This window comes from Mycetomoellerius zeteki, unplaced genomic scaffold, assembly GCF_001594055.1.
Source record: "Mycetomoellerius zeteki isolate Tzet28-1 unplaced genomic scaffold, Tzet1.0 scaffold98, whole genome shotgun sequence".
In the NCBI taxonomy this organism is placed as follows: domain Eukaryota; kingdom Metazoa; phylum Arthropoda; class Insecta; order Hymenoptera; family Formicidae; genus Mycetomoellerius; species Mycetomoellerius zeteki.
Window position 1 is genome coordinate 2,866,177 of NW_017258021.1, and position 16,798 is coordinate 2,882,974.

The 16,798-nt window shown below is 36.0% G+C and overlaps 1 protein-coding gene across 1 annotated transcript in view; it reads right to left on the reverse strand.

Moving 5' to 3' along the window:
- Positions 1–15,978: 15,978 nt before the first annotated feature.
- Positions 15,979–16,798, reverse strand: part of Arr1 (arrestin 1) — a 2,006-nt gene continuing 1,186 nt past the window's right edge. The window contains 2 exon segments of the mRNA XM_018460834.1: positions 15,979–16,795; positions 16,797–16,798. The exon segment at positions 16,797–16,798 is cut by the window's right edge and continues 235 nt beyond it. Coding sequence (XP_018316336.1) covers positions 16,228–16,795; positions 16,797–16,798 — 570 coding nt within the window. The 3' untranslated portion in view covers positions 15,979–16,227.

Genomic DNA, 16,798 nt, shown 5'->3' on the forward strand with positions numbered 1-16,798 from the left:
TTTTATTGAGTACACAAATATTTCTAAAAGTATTTTATTGTATTAAGGAATTATAGAATCTTTGCATAAAAAAATATATTTCCAAAATGCTGACTGTTAATCGAGGACTAAAGATACCTACATAAAAAAACTTTTTGTAAACAGACTCTTTAGAGATTTTTGTAAGAAAATAGCAATTATAATAAAAATTACAAAATAGTAATTTACTAAAAGTTATAAATAATTTTTAAAAACGTTAAATAATATTTATAATCGAGTTTAAGTATAGCTGAAGCATAATGCTTTAATATTTATCGCATTTGGCAGTAGTATATGTAATAATATGACGTTGCTCGGATAAGATAATCATCGATAAATGATGGTACATTGCATATGTTTGTCTTTTACCAATCTATTGCTTACTTAAGATTACGCTTTTTATGTTCCTTACTGGGTAATAATTTAAAAAACACGCTCCCTGTTATCATTGAAAAGAAAAAAAAATTTCCCGTCGTAATATATTTGTAATATATTAACATTACGATATGAAATTTAATCAAAATCCTCAACTTATGAAATATTTAAATTATGAAATTCTTCATACACTATAAAATTATTTTTAAATAACTCTGGATATAAAAATAAAAAAAAATGCGTACGAAGAATTTACTATATATATTATATAAAACAAATGCGATAACTAATTAATTAGATAGTAACAGTAATGAAGATAATTTCTTTTGTAAATAATCAAATCCTAAAACTGTCTTTCCTGTTATTTTTAGAACAATAAATAGCGTAAAATTCGATTTATCTCTTACATTATTCAAATCTGCATTGCGAAAGGATACGGACCACGTGGCTGACTGGCTTATGGCGCCAACATGTGCTACGATGGTTTTTATAAAAAGATCACACTGCTTCGCCAGCTCGAGCAAAAATTTCCAAAGGAATTCTAACGCGTTCTCCGTATTTACCTCATCACTGCGAATTCCCGCGGCGTTATTAACCCTTGATAAAATCAAGCTATCCGTTAATTGATAGGCATGAAGATAGGCGTAAATTTCTCATTACCACTTTACGCTTGTTACAGTCAACGATCTACGATTTTCTGTGATGTTTAAACGTCATGCAGGACGCGAGTATGATAACCGCCCGTATGAACGTTCTAATAACAACGTAATCACACGTGTGAGTCACGAGTTAGATGTAGCGTGCCAGGATGAGAAGCCGGCTTGGAAATCATTCCTGATGACAGATTTCTTCCTGTGTGAACAATGAATCTAATGAATGAAAACTCATTATTGAAACTTTTCCCGCTTATCACTATCTCGAATTACGTCTTTTCAGTTTAATTAGTAAATTAGCCAGTGATAATTGTGATATTTATGACAAAACTGTGAATCAAAGAATATATGTATTGTTCTTTGTATGTTTGTAAAAATGTCGGGAAACAAATTAAAATAGATTAAAGCGATTAAATTAAGAAGGAAAATGAGATAAATTAGTGAGATAAGTTGTTAAAAACGACGGCAGAAACAATGGCGAATATAAATTAATTAAATGTCGAAGAAAGTGGTGACACGTACTACATAAACAAGAATTGTTGCACATCATAAAGTATTTGCTAATTTTAGCTCTGACCGCAACTTACAGAAGACCGTATTTCGTTGATCGCAACGCTCCCGCCAACGATCTATGAAACCACAGTGTAAGTCAGGAAATGCATTAATGTTGAACGCAAGATAAGGAAGAATGAAGTTTGTTCTCGGATTCTTCAAATATGATATTACGAGATATAATGCAAATAGAAACGAATGAAATAATTTACCAAATTTTTGAATTAAATTTTAAGTAGACTATCAGTTTCTCTTAGCATTTTTATCGTTCTATAAATATTTATCTACTTACAATCAAAGGCACGGAAGTGTCGTCCTCTGATTTTGACGAACTTGTAATATGTTATTCTCCAGACAAAAATAAGCGACACGTATTTTTTTATACGTGCCCATACGCACTTTTAGGGGATGAAACACCCTTTAAAAAAAATTTTTCTCTTTCAAAGCGAATATCGCCGGAAATGTAATAATAAAAAAATTTTTCAGCACACACATGAAAATTGGATGGCATTAAGAGTACTTTAGAAATATAATAAAAAAATTATTTCTTATAAATAAACAATTTTTATTATAAATAATTAAAAAATTTTTTTATTATAGTTCTAAAGTACTCTTAATGCCATTCAATTTTCATGCTGAAAATTTTTTTATCTCTTACAGTTCCGGCGATATTCACTTCGAAAGAGAAAAATTTTTTTTTAAAGAGTGTTTCACCCCCTAAAAGTGCGTATGGGCACGTATAAAAAAATACGTGTCGCGCTTATTTTTGTCTGGAGAATAACATATTACAAGCTCGTCAAAATCAGAGGACGACACTTCCGTGCCTTTCCTTGTTAGTCAACATATCTATAATTAAATATCAGATGTATTCGAAGTTATAATGGAAGTCGCAGATAAAATTCCAAAATGGTCGTCTAGTTTATATAAATTCATGCTTGTAATCGTTATTCATTTATCGCACGCGTCGCTTTTAAGGCTCGGAAAGAACGGTTTTGTTAAAGTATTTAAAAATGTAAATAAATATGACCTGAAAATAATTTTGTTGAAACATTAAAATAATTATGTAGAACACTTAAACGTTGATGACAATACTGCAAAAAGTTTTAACAATTATAGCAGTTTAAACGCTCTACACAAATATTTTGACGATCTAAACAAAATTATTTTTAGACCTGTATCTAGTTAAATTTTTAGATACTTCAACAACCCATTCTTTCAGTGTAATTATTAGTTTTATTAAAATTTTGTTTAACCCTTAAATAGGCACATGGGATCCAGAATCACTTCAATCGCTAAAAAAATACAGAACACATTTGTTTTTGACCTTCCCGCTTTCAGTAGCTTCTTATCTTAGGACGTAATTTTGAATGTAATAGTAATCGCTATTGATAGATAAATGTTAATTTTAACAAACTGATTTATTTTTATTCTTAAATATCTCTCTTGGTTTATTTAAATTAAGAAAAAAGAAGTTGGAGTCACTGCTGACGCCCACTTGTGTGATTTTGTTCGTGCGCCTACTTAAGGATTAATAAAAAATTAACTGATTTTTTTCCTGATTTTTCTCTATATGTTTTTTCCTATGTCAATAATAGCATAGATCACGAGAGCAGTAAAATCGCGGAAGGGATCACAGTGTGTCACCCACTCACTTTCTCTGCCTTCGGCATTTATTTGTGCACGTGCCGCACTTCCCTGTTACCGTTGAGAAATCATTGTTACTCCTTGCGCGAAGATAAATTTCACAAGGAATTTGGCAAAATGTGTCTGAGCGTGACGGACACGCTTTGGCACCACCTCTTAACCAGGAGAATATTTTTATCTCGCTCATTCCAGTAAAATTTATAAGCGCACTCTAGTATTTGTTAGCGAGAAGCGATATAACGTCCCGAGATGTTTATTATAGCACTACATTCTTTTCGTCGCGTTGTCAGGCCGAAAATAGAACGGATAAAATCTATTTGTCGCTACGTTTAAGAAATATACACGTGCTTTGACAACAATTTTCGAAATCGTAAAATTTACACGATATTATAAAGTCAATGCGATATCGTAAAATTACGTTATTCTTTATAACGCTTCTTTAATCGATCTATCAGAAAAATCAGCATTTTCAAAGTGGACTTTCATGTGGCTCGTTTGCCTGATACAGTTTAACCGCTGAAAACTCGGCAGACGTGCTTCACTGGTAATTACGATGAGTTGCACCGCACTTAAAGCTGTTTCGTCAGACGCATTCTAAACGGGGCTCGCAAATAGCAAGCGGTATACAAATGCTTCCGCGGCAAATTGTATGGAAAAAAAGACATGCGGCTGAAAGAAGAAAAACAGTAAGAACTTATTGCAGCCTGCAACAACATCGTTAAATCTACAGTGTCAAATTTAGCTTAATGTAAATCGTCACTGCTTCTACTCAACTATATCATCATTTTATACTTAAACAATGGTTATATTAATTTGACACTATACAGTACATAGTATCAAACTGACACGATATAGTATCAAATTTAATTATCGTTTTATAAAATAACGATATATTTAGTAAAAGCAGTGGCGATTTAAATTAAGTTAAATTTGACACTCTATAGATAGATTTAACAGTGAACGACGCGAACAGTATAAATTCATCAAGCCTGATTTGCAAAGTTATTGCCGATTTTTTCGATTGTTAAGTTCCAAATCTAATAAAAATATTTATACACTACTACTAGAATAATTTTAAATAATGTATAAAAGAAATTAAATAAAATAAAAATAAAAATAAGTAAATACTATTGTATGGTATTAACGCTCGTTTCCATTGAAATTGATTGTGCTGATATTAGCTTCAGTTTCTTTTAAAGATATTTATAAAGAAGAAGAAGAAGAAGCCACTATGCTGATCGGCACAGATTGGCTTCAGTGCAGATGAGCTTTTAAATTTACAAAAGAAAATAAGGCATGCATTTTATAATCAGTATCATATTTTCTGTTTAAAATACAAGACATCGAATTTCTTGCTTGCCTCATTTTTTTTTTTATGGAATACTAGATTTAGTTGAGTAGTGTTCGATGAGGTGTATCGTTTAATGGTAACTTATCAATTACGTACAATGATAGACTCGCATCCTCGGATGATCACAATGCGCGTTATTGTGCTCACGGCTGCTATCGTATCGTTTTTTTTGTCTTTTTTTCTTTACTTACAACATATTGCAAAAGACAATCGCGTGCTCCACTTTTCTATATGCGGAAAAAATGATCGGCGAAACTCGCGATATTTTGAATATGTATAAGAATCATGAACATTATAATTTCTTTTTACGTATTTCTTTTGAAAGTAAATTTGAAAGTATGGACAAAGATGTTACATTGTTTTCACTTGAGTCGAAAATCTAGATGCAATATAAGTAAATAATTAGTTGCAAATATATATATATAAATATACAGATCTGTGTAAAGTACTAAATGTAAAATTATAAATATTACGATAAATAATTTTCTTAGAAATATATCGTTGCGACGAGCAGATTTACTTGAACTTTTCAGTGGCTCTCGAGACGCAACTTTCCGCACGCGGAAAGATAATCCTGCGGTGAGATATCACAACATCCGTGCCAGATATGTGTCATCAGAATGACGGAAACGTGCTGCGATTTATCGGGAGAAACCACGCGTTTCTTTCGTTCATAAAATACTCTCTCTCTCTCTATTCTTTCTGTCTTTTCTTTCTCAATAGAGACTCGTAATAAACGAGTTAAGAAGCTATATCGTGCCGAGTGGCATCCCGAGTGAGAGAGAGAGAGAGAGAGAGAATCCGAGATGATTCTTTTCGCGAATCACATTCTTCTGGCTTCAATGTGCGAGATGCATCGCAATACATCGTTTATTCTCATTAAGCCCTTCTATCAACTGGGGTCACGCGGGCTTCTCGTAGTTTATTTTCGCGCCGATGATTCACGATGAGTTCGTTACTCGCGAAATGCCGCGTTTCTTTTATGCAGCGAGACATCGCACGAGACAGGCCATATCCCATGCACTCGAATGCATCGATTCATGCCAGATCAGCATTGTATAGTAAAACAAAGAGAGCATTGCCACGAAACTTCCCTTCTCTTCTCGGTCGACTCTTAATGAAAATGTTAGAACTCTTAACCCAATAGATTCGAGTTCTATGTCGAAAATAAAACAATCTGTATTTGATATTTGCATCACTATTTGTGCAATTCTCCAGCTAATTATTAATTTGGCGTGATCGAATTTTCCCTGGAAAGGAAGATCGAAAAACAAGATATCCTCGTATAATAACAATAAGTGGATAATACAACGAAATGTCACATAATTGATATTCATATTCGCAAAAAATTACATCGAAAGTATTTTATGTTTCTTGAATGAAACTTTTATTCGCGATCTTTTGCGTTCTTATTTTTTTATATTACAATAAGAATTTAATGAACTTTTAAATTCTAAGATTATTTAATTTGACAAATTAATTTACAAATTAATTTTTATTAAAATTAAATAGTCTCAAATTCATTGTTCATTAAATTTTTGCAAAATTACACATCGTAAGATCTTATTGCGTCTATTGAGTGTATTATATACTTTACCGAACTTCATCAACAAAGCAATAGTGTGCAATTTAATTAGCATTACAGTGCAATATCTCTCGTGTCTCTTATATGTCTATTCGAAGGCCATTGTCTGCAATAGAATGCAATGAGTATTGTCTACAATAAGAAAACATTTTTAACGTATTGATAGCGTGAGTAGAACGCAATGAAAACATTTGCAAAAAATAATAATTTGAAAAACTAAAAATGCGAATAAAAATATGAGAGACAATATAACAAATACGAACATGACAGAACAAACAAAAGTTCGTTCAAAAAGTATAACATGTTTTCGATGTAATATTCTGCGAATACGAACGTGTCGGTCGCGTGTCATTTCGCTGCGTATTAAGATTTCTATTCGCTTCTCGTTCTTTGCATCTTGTTATTATATGAGGATATCTTGAATTTCTCGATCTTTCTTTCCAGGGAAAATCGACCGCGCCAAATTAGCCGAAGAATCTGCGGTCGAAGGAACAAGTTGCGTGACATCGCTCGTGTAGATACACCTGAGTGCTGGCTCTTGATGCATACACTCCGTATTTCGGTTGTCGATTGTGGGAACGGACGCGCGCCGGTGGCAACGTTCGCGCCTAAGTGCATCTATAATTGTGAAATTAATGCAGGTGTTTCACGCGCGCGTTAATTATCCGCGATCGCATGGACCGGATACGAGCGATGTGCGTTTCCTCGTCGGCGCGGCATCGGGATCTTCTGGGTCGACGGCCTTCCTGCGTCAGGTCCCGGGACAAAAGGATCTCTGTGTTCGGGAATTCTTGCCCACCCTACCACCCGTCCTTCGTTGTACCGCGTCGAACGCCAATGCCGAGCTCTTTGACGTCTTCCCTGACAGCTCCTCGGCGACTCACCGAGAAGAAAATGAAAGTGCATCCGCGCGAACACGCGCGTGCCTAGAACGCGAAAGCGAGCTGCGAGATTATTCGTCTATCTGCTAATTACTAGGGAGTTTGTCAATTTGTCTCGAGCACGCCCGTCCGTTAATTAATTTCGACGCGACTTTTGTCTCCGTCGAATGTGATTGAAAGTCAGCGAGAGTCGTCCTGCTCATTTCTCGCAGGAAACGTGCCTGTTTGCAAACAGTCGTATTATTCGCGTTTACCCTAAAGAATTATCAACCGTCTGCGTGAATAAAGCTAAATTCGTGACTGTGAAGAAAGATGAAAAATAGTAGAGGGCAAATTTACGAACGATCGATCGATCGATCTCTTCAAGGGATCGACGTGCATTAAAATATTACGATAAACGAATAATGAACTTGAAATTTATAATATAAAGCGTGTTCTAGTGTCCAAAAATAAAAAATAAGATCGATCAGAATATAAAAATAAATTGTATGTTGAAGCAAATTGCGATGAACGTCTTTATTATCAGGCTCAGTATTGAGAAAAAAAAAGATTTATATACAATGTATTTTGGATTTATATAAGGAAGACCAGGGCTAAGTGGGCACCTTTTTTTCAATTGCAACTTTCAATAACAAAATAAACGATTTTAATCAAATGATTATTTTATAGAGTGATTATAAGACTACAAGATGGCAATAAAAAGTTTTGGTGTTTGCAACTTCATTTCATCCATATACATAAAAAATGATGTTATTCGGAAAATGAAATCTCAAAAATTACTTTTGACTATCGAAAACACGTTTGACTACCTAACACAACAACGTGACACCTAAACTAACCAAACTTCGTTGGTAAAATAGACACGCGAGATGCTATCTACAATGGCTGTTCTAAAATTCATTGACAGCGCTGAAAATGTACAGTATACGTTACGTATACTGTACATTTTCAGTACTGGCAGTAAATTTTGGAACATAGCTAATATAAATTGGAAACTCATAAGATATATTTTTGTCACTCAAAATTCAAATGCCAGCTTAGTTCCGGTCTTCCCTATAATATTTTACATTAACACTATGATATATGCAATGACGTTGAAAAAGAAGCCTCTTGAACTTAATATCAACGTGATAACTGCAAGATACGATCAAGCTACCAATTTTACGTCTATCTTTTAGTCTGTATCTTTTTCTTCTTATTAATTTTAATATTAAGCCGTTTATAATTTAAACATGTTTATATCAATTGCTTATTATATGTTTAACATTGATAATAACCCGATCGGAGTCGAAACGTCGTTTGTATAGTTCTTATATTTATATCTTTGTTTAGTTCTTATTAATTATATTAATACTTATTATTTACATTCTATCGTTTTCTTATGGATCGTGACTCTTCTCAACACAATTTTGATTAATTTACATTATTTGAACCATACTATGTATTTTAATCATAAGTTTCTATAACTCTTACGAGAACAAATTATGAATTTTATAATAACAGAAAAAAATAGATTGGATAGTTTTGCAAAGCTATAGTCTGCTGAATAAATTCAACATCTATAACTAAGAAGATTAAACGATTCGACAAAGAAATTATGTCTGCAAGCAATTAGCAATGTGTTAATTCAGCTAATTCTTTGTTACAGTGAAAATTGCTAATGTAACAAGTTTTCTTCATTACAGCAACAAAAGTATGTGCCATCCTAAGTAGTATATTTCGTTATTAATTTTAATCTATATATTGGATTGATTTAGAAAATTATTTTTGCTGTATTAATTGATGCTGTGCTATTACAACAAATATGATTACCTATAAATCGCTAATTTTATTTAGCTGTACTACTTTGCTACTTTAACATAGAAAACTAACTGTTTGTATATTATGGCTATAGATTTGCTAAATCAATGAAATTTAAAGTTGTTTTAACAAACCTTTTTCCGCGATGTTGCTTAGAATCGATCCATATATTTCCTCAAGTGAAGTCTCCCTTTTGAACGAGAAGTCAGCGAACATCTGACTCTACCGTGTTTATGTCATTCAAAATTTAAGACGTGATCAAAACGTATCTCTTCCGGACGTGACGCGTCGATCAAAACCCGGAAAGGATTAATCGTATTCAGAAAGCGACGAGAGCCGACTTGCAGCGGAATGCAGTTTGCAGGATTCCAGCTGGCTGGCTTCCTTGGAAATAGCGACGCAGCACGTCAAGGATTCCGTACATACGTGGACCGCACTATTTCCGATCGGTCACGTTCGGCGACGGCATGCCGGCGCGGATCCTCGTGGGTAGGTAAGCAAGACATGGGGACTCACAAAAGAGAGAAGCGCATAAGGCGAACCCGCGCGTGCATATATACGATAGGACAGGACCAGACGACCGATCGCTGTTGGCTTCGCCGAGAACGGAGCGCACGTTTTCAGCACGTGCAGTAACCGTAAGCGAATTTCACCGCGAGGTAAAGGGTCGCCGGCAAGGTCGGCACACAATGTATATGTATAAGATGTGTATAAAATAAATATATAGAATACATATAAAATAACCCGTGTACATAATACTACAGCGAGTGTCTATAGAAATTTCATGAATTTAATCCTTGAACATGTAAGAGGATTTTCTGAGACTTTGCAGTTGTATATATATATATATATATATACACTCTCTTCTTTATATTCTCCAAATATGTTTAATCGAATCTTTTTCCTTCCTTTGGATAATTTTTAGAGAAACTTTAAAAAATTATCGATTTAAAATTATTTAAAATTATCGAAATCATTTTTCAGCTACTAAAGATTTTGTATAATTCATTAGGAAGTAATGCAGCTAAGAATTAAAGCAGCATCCTTAACAAGATGCAAACTAGATGCGTGGCCGGTTCTTACACGCGAACGAGTTCGTCAAATAAAACGAAAAAGAAAGTGAGAACGGTGAATCAATTTTCTGTACACGTGAAATTTTTCACGCACCGACTCTGCCTTTTAGACGTCTGGAGGCGATCGACGCCAAAGATCCGGGCTTATTCGTGCCGAATCTCGATGGAGGAAAGGCGACAGTCTCGGGAGCAAGACGACAGAGCAGGTCGTTATTTGTGGCTGCCGGACGACCGTATGTAAATCACGTCCACCGAGAAGAGACTTCGGGGGCGATCCCCGATCGCATCGCGATACGGGAGAAGCCGTACGTGAGTAACTGGGACGGCGATAAAGGTGATTCGCTTTCGACGAGGTCGCGCTCGTACACGCGGCTTCGCGCGAGAGTTTCCGATCGATCGACTATCCGAGGAAACGAAACGACATTAATTCCGACCGAATTTCTTTGGCACTACATCCTTAAGCTATACACCCTGGGGTCCCAAAAACTCCAGTGCAATTTGCTAAGTCGAAATTTTCTAAATCGTGTTTTTGAACTTTTTTTTTCTTTGAACCTATATATCTCGAAGTTCCTTAATTCTATCGATTTTTACACATCATGGATTTTATTCCTTAATCAATTCTCCATCGATTGAAAAAAAATTAATTGAAATATGTTCATTTTTACGGAAGTCACGGTAACAAATATGGTATATCAAGGGTAAAAAAAAATGTGTACAGCTAAGGTTAAGAAGGTGCATTTGTGGAAGGTGCTGTCTAATTCTTTGAAGTGAATCTTACTCCAAAATAGTGAATCTCACTTTAAAGAATTTAGAGAGTCTCATCTTTCTTCAGCGCGACGGAAATGCGATGTTTACTAAAAAATTTTAATTTAATTCAAACATATGAAAAAATATAGAGTAAGTCTAAAAATATAGAGCGGATTCTGAATCGAGAAAACTATGTGCTTTAGCTGCAATTCACGTGCGACAATCTCGATAATCGATGTTCCGCCCGATGGATTCCGAGATTTAAATGATTCACGAGGTGTGTTGGCAAGAGATATCTAATTTCACAAGAAAGACAAGTTACACCCCGTGACTCGTGGAGACATATTTTATTCAGCAAAACGAGATAATTAACGGATCTATGGAACTGGAACGGAGGATGATGCTGCGCAGCTCGACTGGTCGAACCGGAGTAATGCGCGAATATGATATGCAAGGTATGGAAAATGGTGTGAAAGGCATGGATAAAATGTAAAAGACATTCATCGGTAACGAGGAAAAATTAATGATTGCCAGGACGTTCGTTACGAAAATCGATCAGTAAGTACTTCCGGTGATGTGTGTACACCGAGGCATTTCATTATTTGTAGCCTGGTTCCCTATTTATGTCCGTTATTTCCTGCGATTGATATCTTAATTGCAACGCATATAGAATGTATTTACAATATTCTGTGTACTATGTAATTCAAAGCTGAGATAGATATATCTTTTGCATTAGAAACTTTTAAAAGCGTTTGTTTAAGACACTCGCTCATTGAGCTTTAAAATTGAACGTTTGCGTTTTGCGCAAGATTATTTAATCTAAAGACTTTGCAGGAATTTTTCCTTAACCCTAGAACGCTATCAATACGTAAATTTTACGTAGAAATAAGCAAAGTTATAAAACGCTAAGCTATGTCTTTAGTGATCATAGGAAGTTCACAATCTACCATGTTAAAAGCTAGGACAACTGGAGATAAGACCTTGTCGTGGAGATTAGATCTTTCAAAAATTCTGTTTGTTTTTTTTCAGTTTGGATTCCCTGGTGTAATTATAACAAAGAACATATATGATAACTAATTTTAATTTTCGAAAATAACAATTTTTTTTCTCTCTCTTTCGTTATATATTTTATTTAACTGTTATGAGAAGATACACAATTGGACTACATACTCCATATTATTTCAAGATTGAACTTAATAGAGAGAGAGAGAGAATTCTTATTTTTTCTTTTTTTTTTAAGTTAATAATTAGATTATTGTATTTATATATAAAGGTCTAGATTATAAATATTTTGTTATTAAAAGTGTGAAACGTATGAAAAACTCGTGTTACATTGATTAAAAAATTAAGACATTTCTTGTACGTAAAATTTACATATTAATAGTAATAGTGTATCAGTCAATATCAATAGATTTTCGTAAATCCTAGAATAGATTCTAGGATTTACGAAAATTTCATCGAAGAATTACCTTCAGATTTCTTTGATATACGAGAAAAGTTAATCTTGTAACACTTTATACATACAAAGAAACGTAGCTCAAATGACAGTTTCATCTTTCGATCAGGTAGAATCGTTTAACAGAATTTCCGAACTGTGTTTCTCCTCGAAATGTATTTTCGTATATAAGTACTCTCACTGTTATAGCGCCATAAACAACCGTGTCGCGGCAGGAGAAAGAACATTTCCTCCAGAGAGTTTCTACTCGTAATATCCCGCGCACACTAAATGTGGCTAGTTTTTCATTTGCGCCACTATATTTACAAACAGTGCCATATTAATCAGCCGACGCGGAATCCGCTTTGACAACGTATGTATTGTATATACGAGTCCCCCTCCCCCATACTTTGTTCCGCTAGTTTCTGTCACGTGCTAATTGTAATTGTTTCGTCGTTCAGACAAATCTCAGAAATTCACTCACGAACAATTAGCGAGGCTTTGCCTTTTTATTTCATTCTCTAACAAATTTAATCATCATTGGCGGCGATAAAATCAAAAGCCAGCACGCCAATAATATGCGCGCTTGTATTGTACTATTCTCTATTTTATCAAAGTAAATAATCTTATTGAAACTCGAGATTAATACTTAGTATAGTCAATTTGGTCATTCATTTTCTGCGCATTTTTTTTTTTTTGAAATTTTATGAGTATCTGGCTAAATAATAATTCTCTATCCTTTCCTTTTTTTTAACACAATCTTACAAATACTTTCTAAAGATGTTAAAGTATATGTAAGAATTATGTAATAATTTTCGTATATTCGTAAAAGTGAAAGAAATTAACTCAGAATGACCCATCATGTAGTGAAGGATCGGAAAATCATCGTGTATAAAAATTAATTTATATAATTTCTCTCATTTTATGCTCTCGTTTTAATATAATAATAACACATTATATTTTTATTTTGTAGAGCATCTATAAATATTAAAATGTTATAACAATCGATATCCAATACAATAGACGTGTTTTAAAGGGAATGCAACACTACAAACAAAATAGTGCGTTATTGCATAATTGAAAATTGAAATTAAAAGAACTTCTCAGAACTCAGATCTTGTTTTTAAATAACTCTGACAAAACTTTCTTCAAGGTTAAAGAGTATCTTCGAATCTCTTCTGGTCTGGTTAGCGAAGTATCAGCTGCTCGATTCTCCCTTCATATAAACACTTAACCCTTTAACTCCTATGGATGCGCATATACATTACGAGCGCTGGTCTGTTAAGGCAACGCAGTTTTTTCGTTTATAGACTATATTTGTCCAAGTATTCGACATTTAAAGGGTAACATAATTTTTATAGGAGATGAATCGAATTCACTCTCGAACGCAAAGTTAAATGAAGATCGGAACGTGTATGGGCGTGACAAATTTCCTCTCGAGAAGACCCTACTCCGAACACCTTACTCCGAAAATTTGATACCCTCGTCCTTGGATATATTGTTCGTCGATTGGGTCAATAGTACTCGTCGGACGCCCCCGTTGAGTGACACTTGGAAAGATACTCGAAGAAGAGTCTCGCGAATTCGTGTTGACCGCGAGATGAGAAAGAAAGATCCCGAGGGGAAGAGAAAGAGAGATCCGGCATGCGAGCGGCCGCTGGAAGGGCGAGGGCTCGTTGTTGTCGACAGCGGCGGCGTCGGTGGCGATGGCGGGGCACGAGGAAATCGATGCCGACGTCTGGGGCTACGAGAGGAGGTTTCCGAGCGAGGGCTCGGCACGGAGGCCTCCTCTCCTCGCGGAGACGATCGCGGCAAGAAACGGAGCGGATAATCAAAGAACCTTGCGCGGTGACCTCGCTTATTATTTTTTTAAGAGAAAGGGGTCAGATAGATCCGTACATGCAGGTGTACTTACACACTCGGCCTTCGGAGTAGCTCACCACAATCGCCGCCTCGTCGTCGACGTGGCGGTCCTTCCTCGCTGCCGATCGAGTACACTGGGTGGAGGTGCGGGCGGAGATGCGACGCGTGCTACGGGGTGTGATAACGAGCAACGTTATCCGGATGACACCGGCGAGCCGCTCTCCTCTGCGCGTATCCTATCCCGTACGACACTCCGCGCGACACTACTCCGTGATAGACCAGGAGATTACTATCTCGTCTGAGTATGTGTAGGAGGAGGGGGTTGCATCCGCGAAGAACGTAAGAAGAAGGGGAGGTAAACCAGCCGAGTCACCACCTCGCTCTCTCGCTCCGTTCGCGCGGGTGTCTCGAGCCTGACTGACACTCGGCTCCTAGCTTGGGACCATGGTACCGGTCGACCGACCCCTTCGCTCTCACTCTTTCTTTCTCTTTCTCTTTCTCTCCTCTTTCCATCCTGGTCTAGCTACCGCCATCTCATCGTTGCGTCTTTTTCGCATCGCGGTGTTATCCACGTTTGCCTGCTCCTCGTCGCTCCACCGACACTCGTCGTATGTATCGGGTGATTTTCTTTCGTCGACGGCCGGCCGTGCCCTTCGCCATGGACACTTTCTCGGCAGGAAGTCGGGAGTCAGAGTGACACCCCATATGTGGCGAATCGCAGGCGAGTCTCTCTTGTTTTGGACTCAAAATTCCCCAAAAGACTGATATCCTGATGCACCCCGCCTGATACTGAGGCGATGGAATTTGAAATCAATGCAGGCGGGTTTAATTTTCTTTAAAGGGTGGGGTCTATTTTTAAAATATTACAGCTTTTCCTTGTGAATAAGATTTATTATAATTGATTTTTATTATGTATCCTCAAAATATGTCACTATTATAGCGCCACTATAGCGGTTTTCCTGTAAAGATTAATTAACGAATAAAAATAAAAGCGGGGAAAGAGGTCTGGTATTCTAAAACTGTGGTTATTCTCGAGATCGATTGTACGCACACGCGATGAAAGTCACGCCTGACCGACAAACAAACGTTTCATATATTTTTTATTGATCCTGTAAAATATATGTATATATATATATACATTTTCGTAATAACTATTTTGTGAAATGCGCAATCGTACAATTAAATTTGAGAGCATTTTGGGGGAACTGGATTGACGCAAACGTTTAATTACGAGCTTTAGAGAGTTTGAAGAATTTAATTACGTACACACATACAGAGAGAGAGAGAGAGAGAGAGAGAGAGAGAGAGAGAAATGCAGCTAGATGCTTATTACAAATTTGCGTTCATATCAAAACGATCGATACACAATCAATAAATTATTCCTGAAAATAATTAATGCGAGATCGATGTTTATATAAATAAATTAGCTAAATATATAAATAAACATATTCTTCAGAAGGTATCAGCCGAATTAATTAATTCGACATTTTTTATACGATTCATATACAGAAACTGACTTGACATCAGTTACGATGTACTTTTATAATAATTATAATAAAAAATACACAGACTCAGCTGGCAATATCGTAATTCTACTCTAAGCGAGTTCTAGAGGATATTTAAAAAACACATTGATTAACTCGGTAATAGTCACTCAGGCAAAAAAATGTAAATTATTGTAAAATACTTATATATTACATAACGTATAATATTCTTTTTTTTTAACAACTATTCTTGAACTTTTAAATATGCAATTCTATCGAAAACTCACACAATATAAAAATATTATTTAAAATCTTTATTTTTAAAAATGTACTACTTAACGTATTTATTCTGCTTAATATTTTTGGTTTTTACTCTCTTTTCAAAAAATTGTAATTAAATCCATATCCATAATGTTTTAAAAATATTAATAAAATACAAATCATAATGTGAAATACTATATACTATATACATTATGTACTATATACATAATCTTCTCAAATATGAATAAAAGTCGGGAAACATTTAATAATATATAATATGTTGCTAATAATAGTGATTTTAATTAAGGTGTAAAAATACCCCAGATGATCGTTTAAGTAAAAAAAATTAAGTGACTACTCCCGGATTAAGGCACGCCCTTTAAATGACTTTTGGACATCAGTATTATCCTCGTGCCCGGTCAATATGCTAATTAGAAAGTTGGGCGCGAGAAGCGGTTGAAGCGAGAACTCGGGCGATGATCCCACGGGATATTGAAACGTTATTTTAGAAGCCGACTTTCTCGTCGACCTTCTCGTGCGGGATGTCTTCAATCAGCACGCTGTCTGTCGGGACAAGTTTGATCCGATCGGACGGCTTGGGTCTCATCAAAATGAACGGCAGCTCGGCCGTCAACTCGCCGCCCAGAGCGCCTAGATAAAGCTTGACCTTGACAGCGTAGGATACGATGATGCCGAAAGTGTCGCGCACATCCGGCGAGGTAAGCAGAGTGCTGGACGCGAAGTCGCTCTCATCCCGTTTCATTACGCCATCAAGGGCGATGCCGCGACGATTCTTATTGCTCATCAAGGAAGGCTTCAGGTAAAGCACCTTTTGTAAAGTCGAACCGGGATTGATTGGGCAGCCGTCCTGCGTCTCAATCGCTTCTATCACCGTTCGGAATTGACCGTTCTGAAAGATCACTACGTCGATGCCCTGCTGCACCAGCGCCTTGATCTTCTTCACCACCTTGTTGCTGTTGTTACGCACGCACACATTGATGGCAATCGTCTCGCCGTGATTGTACAGCTGCTTGTCCAGAGTAACCTCGAGCTCGAGCTCGCCCGGACTCAGCAGG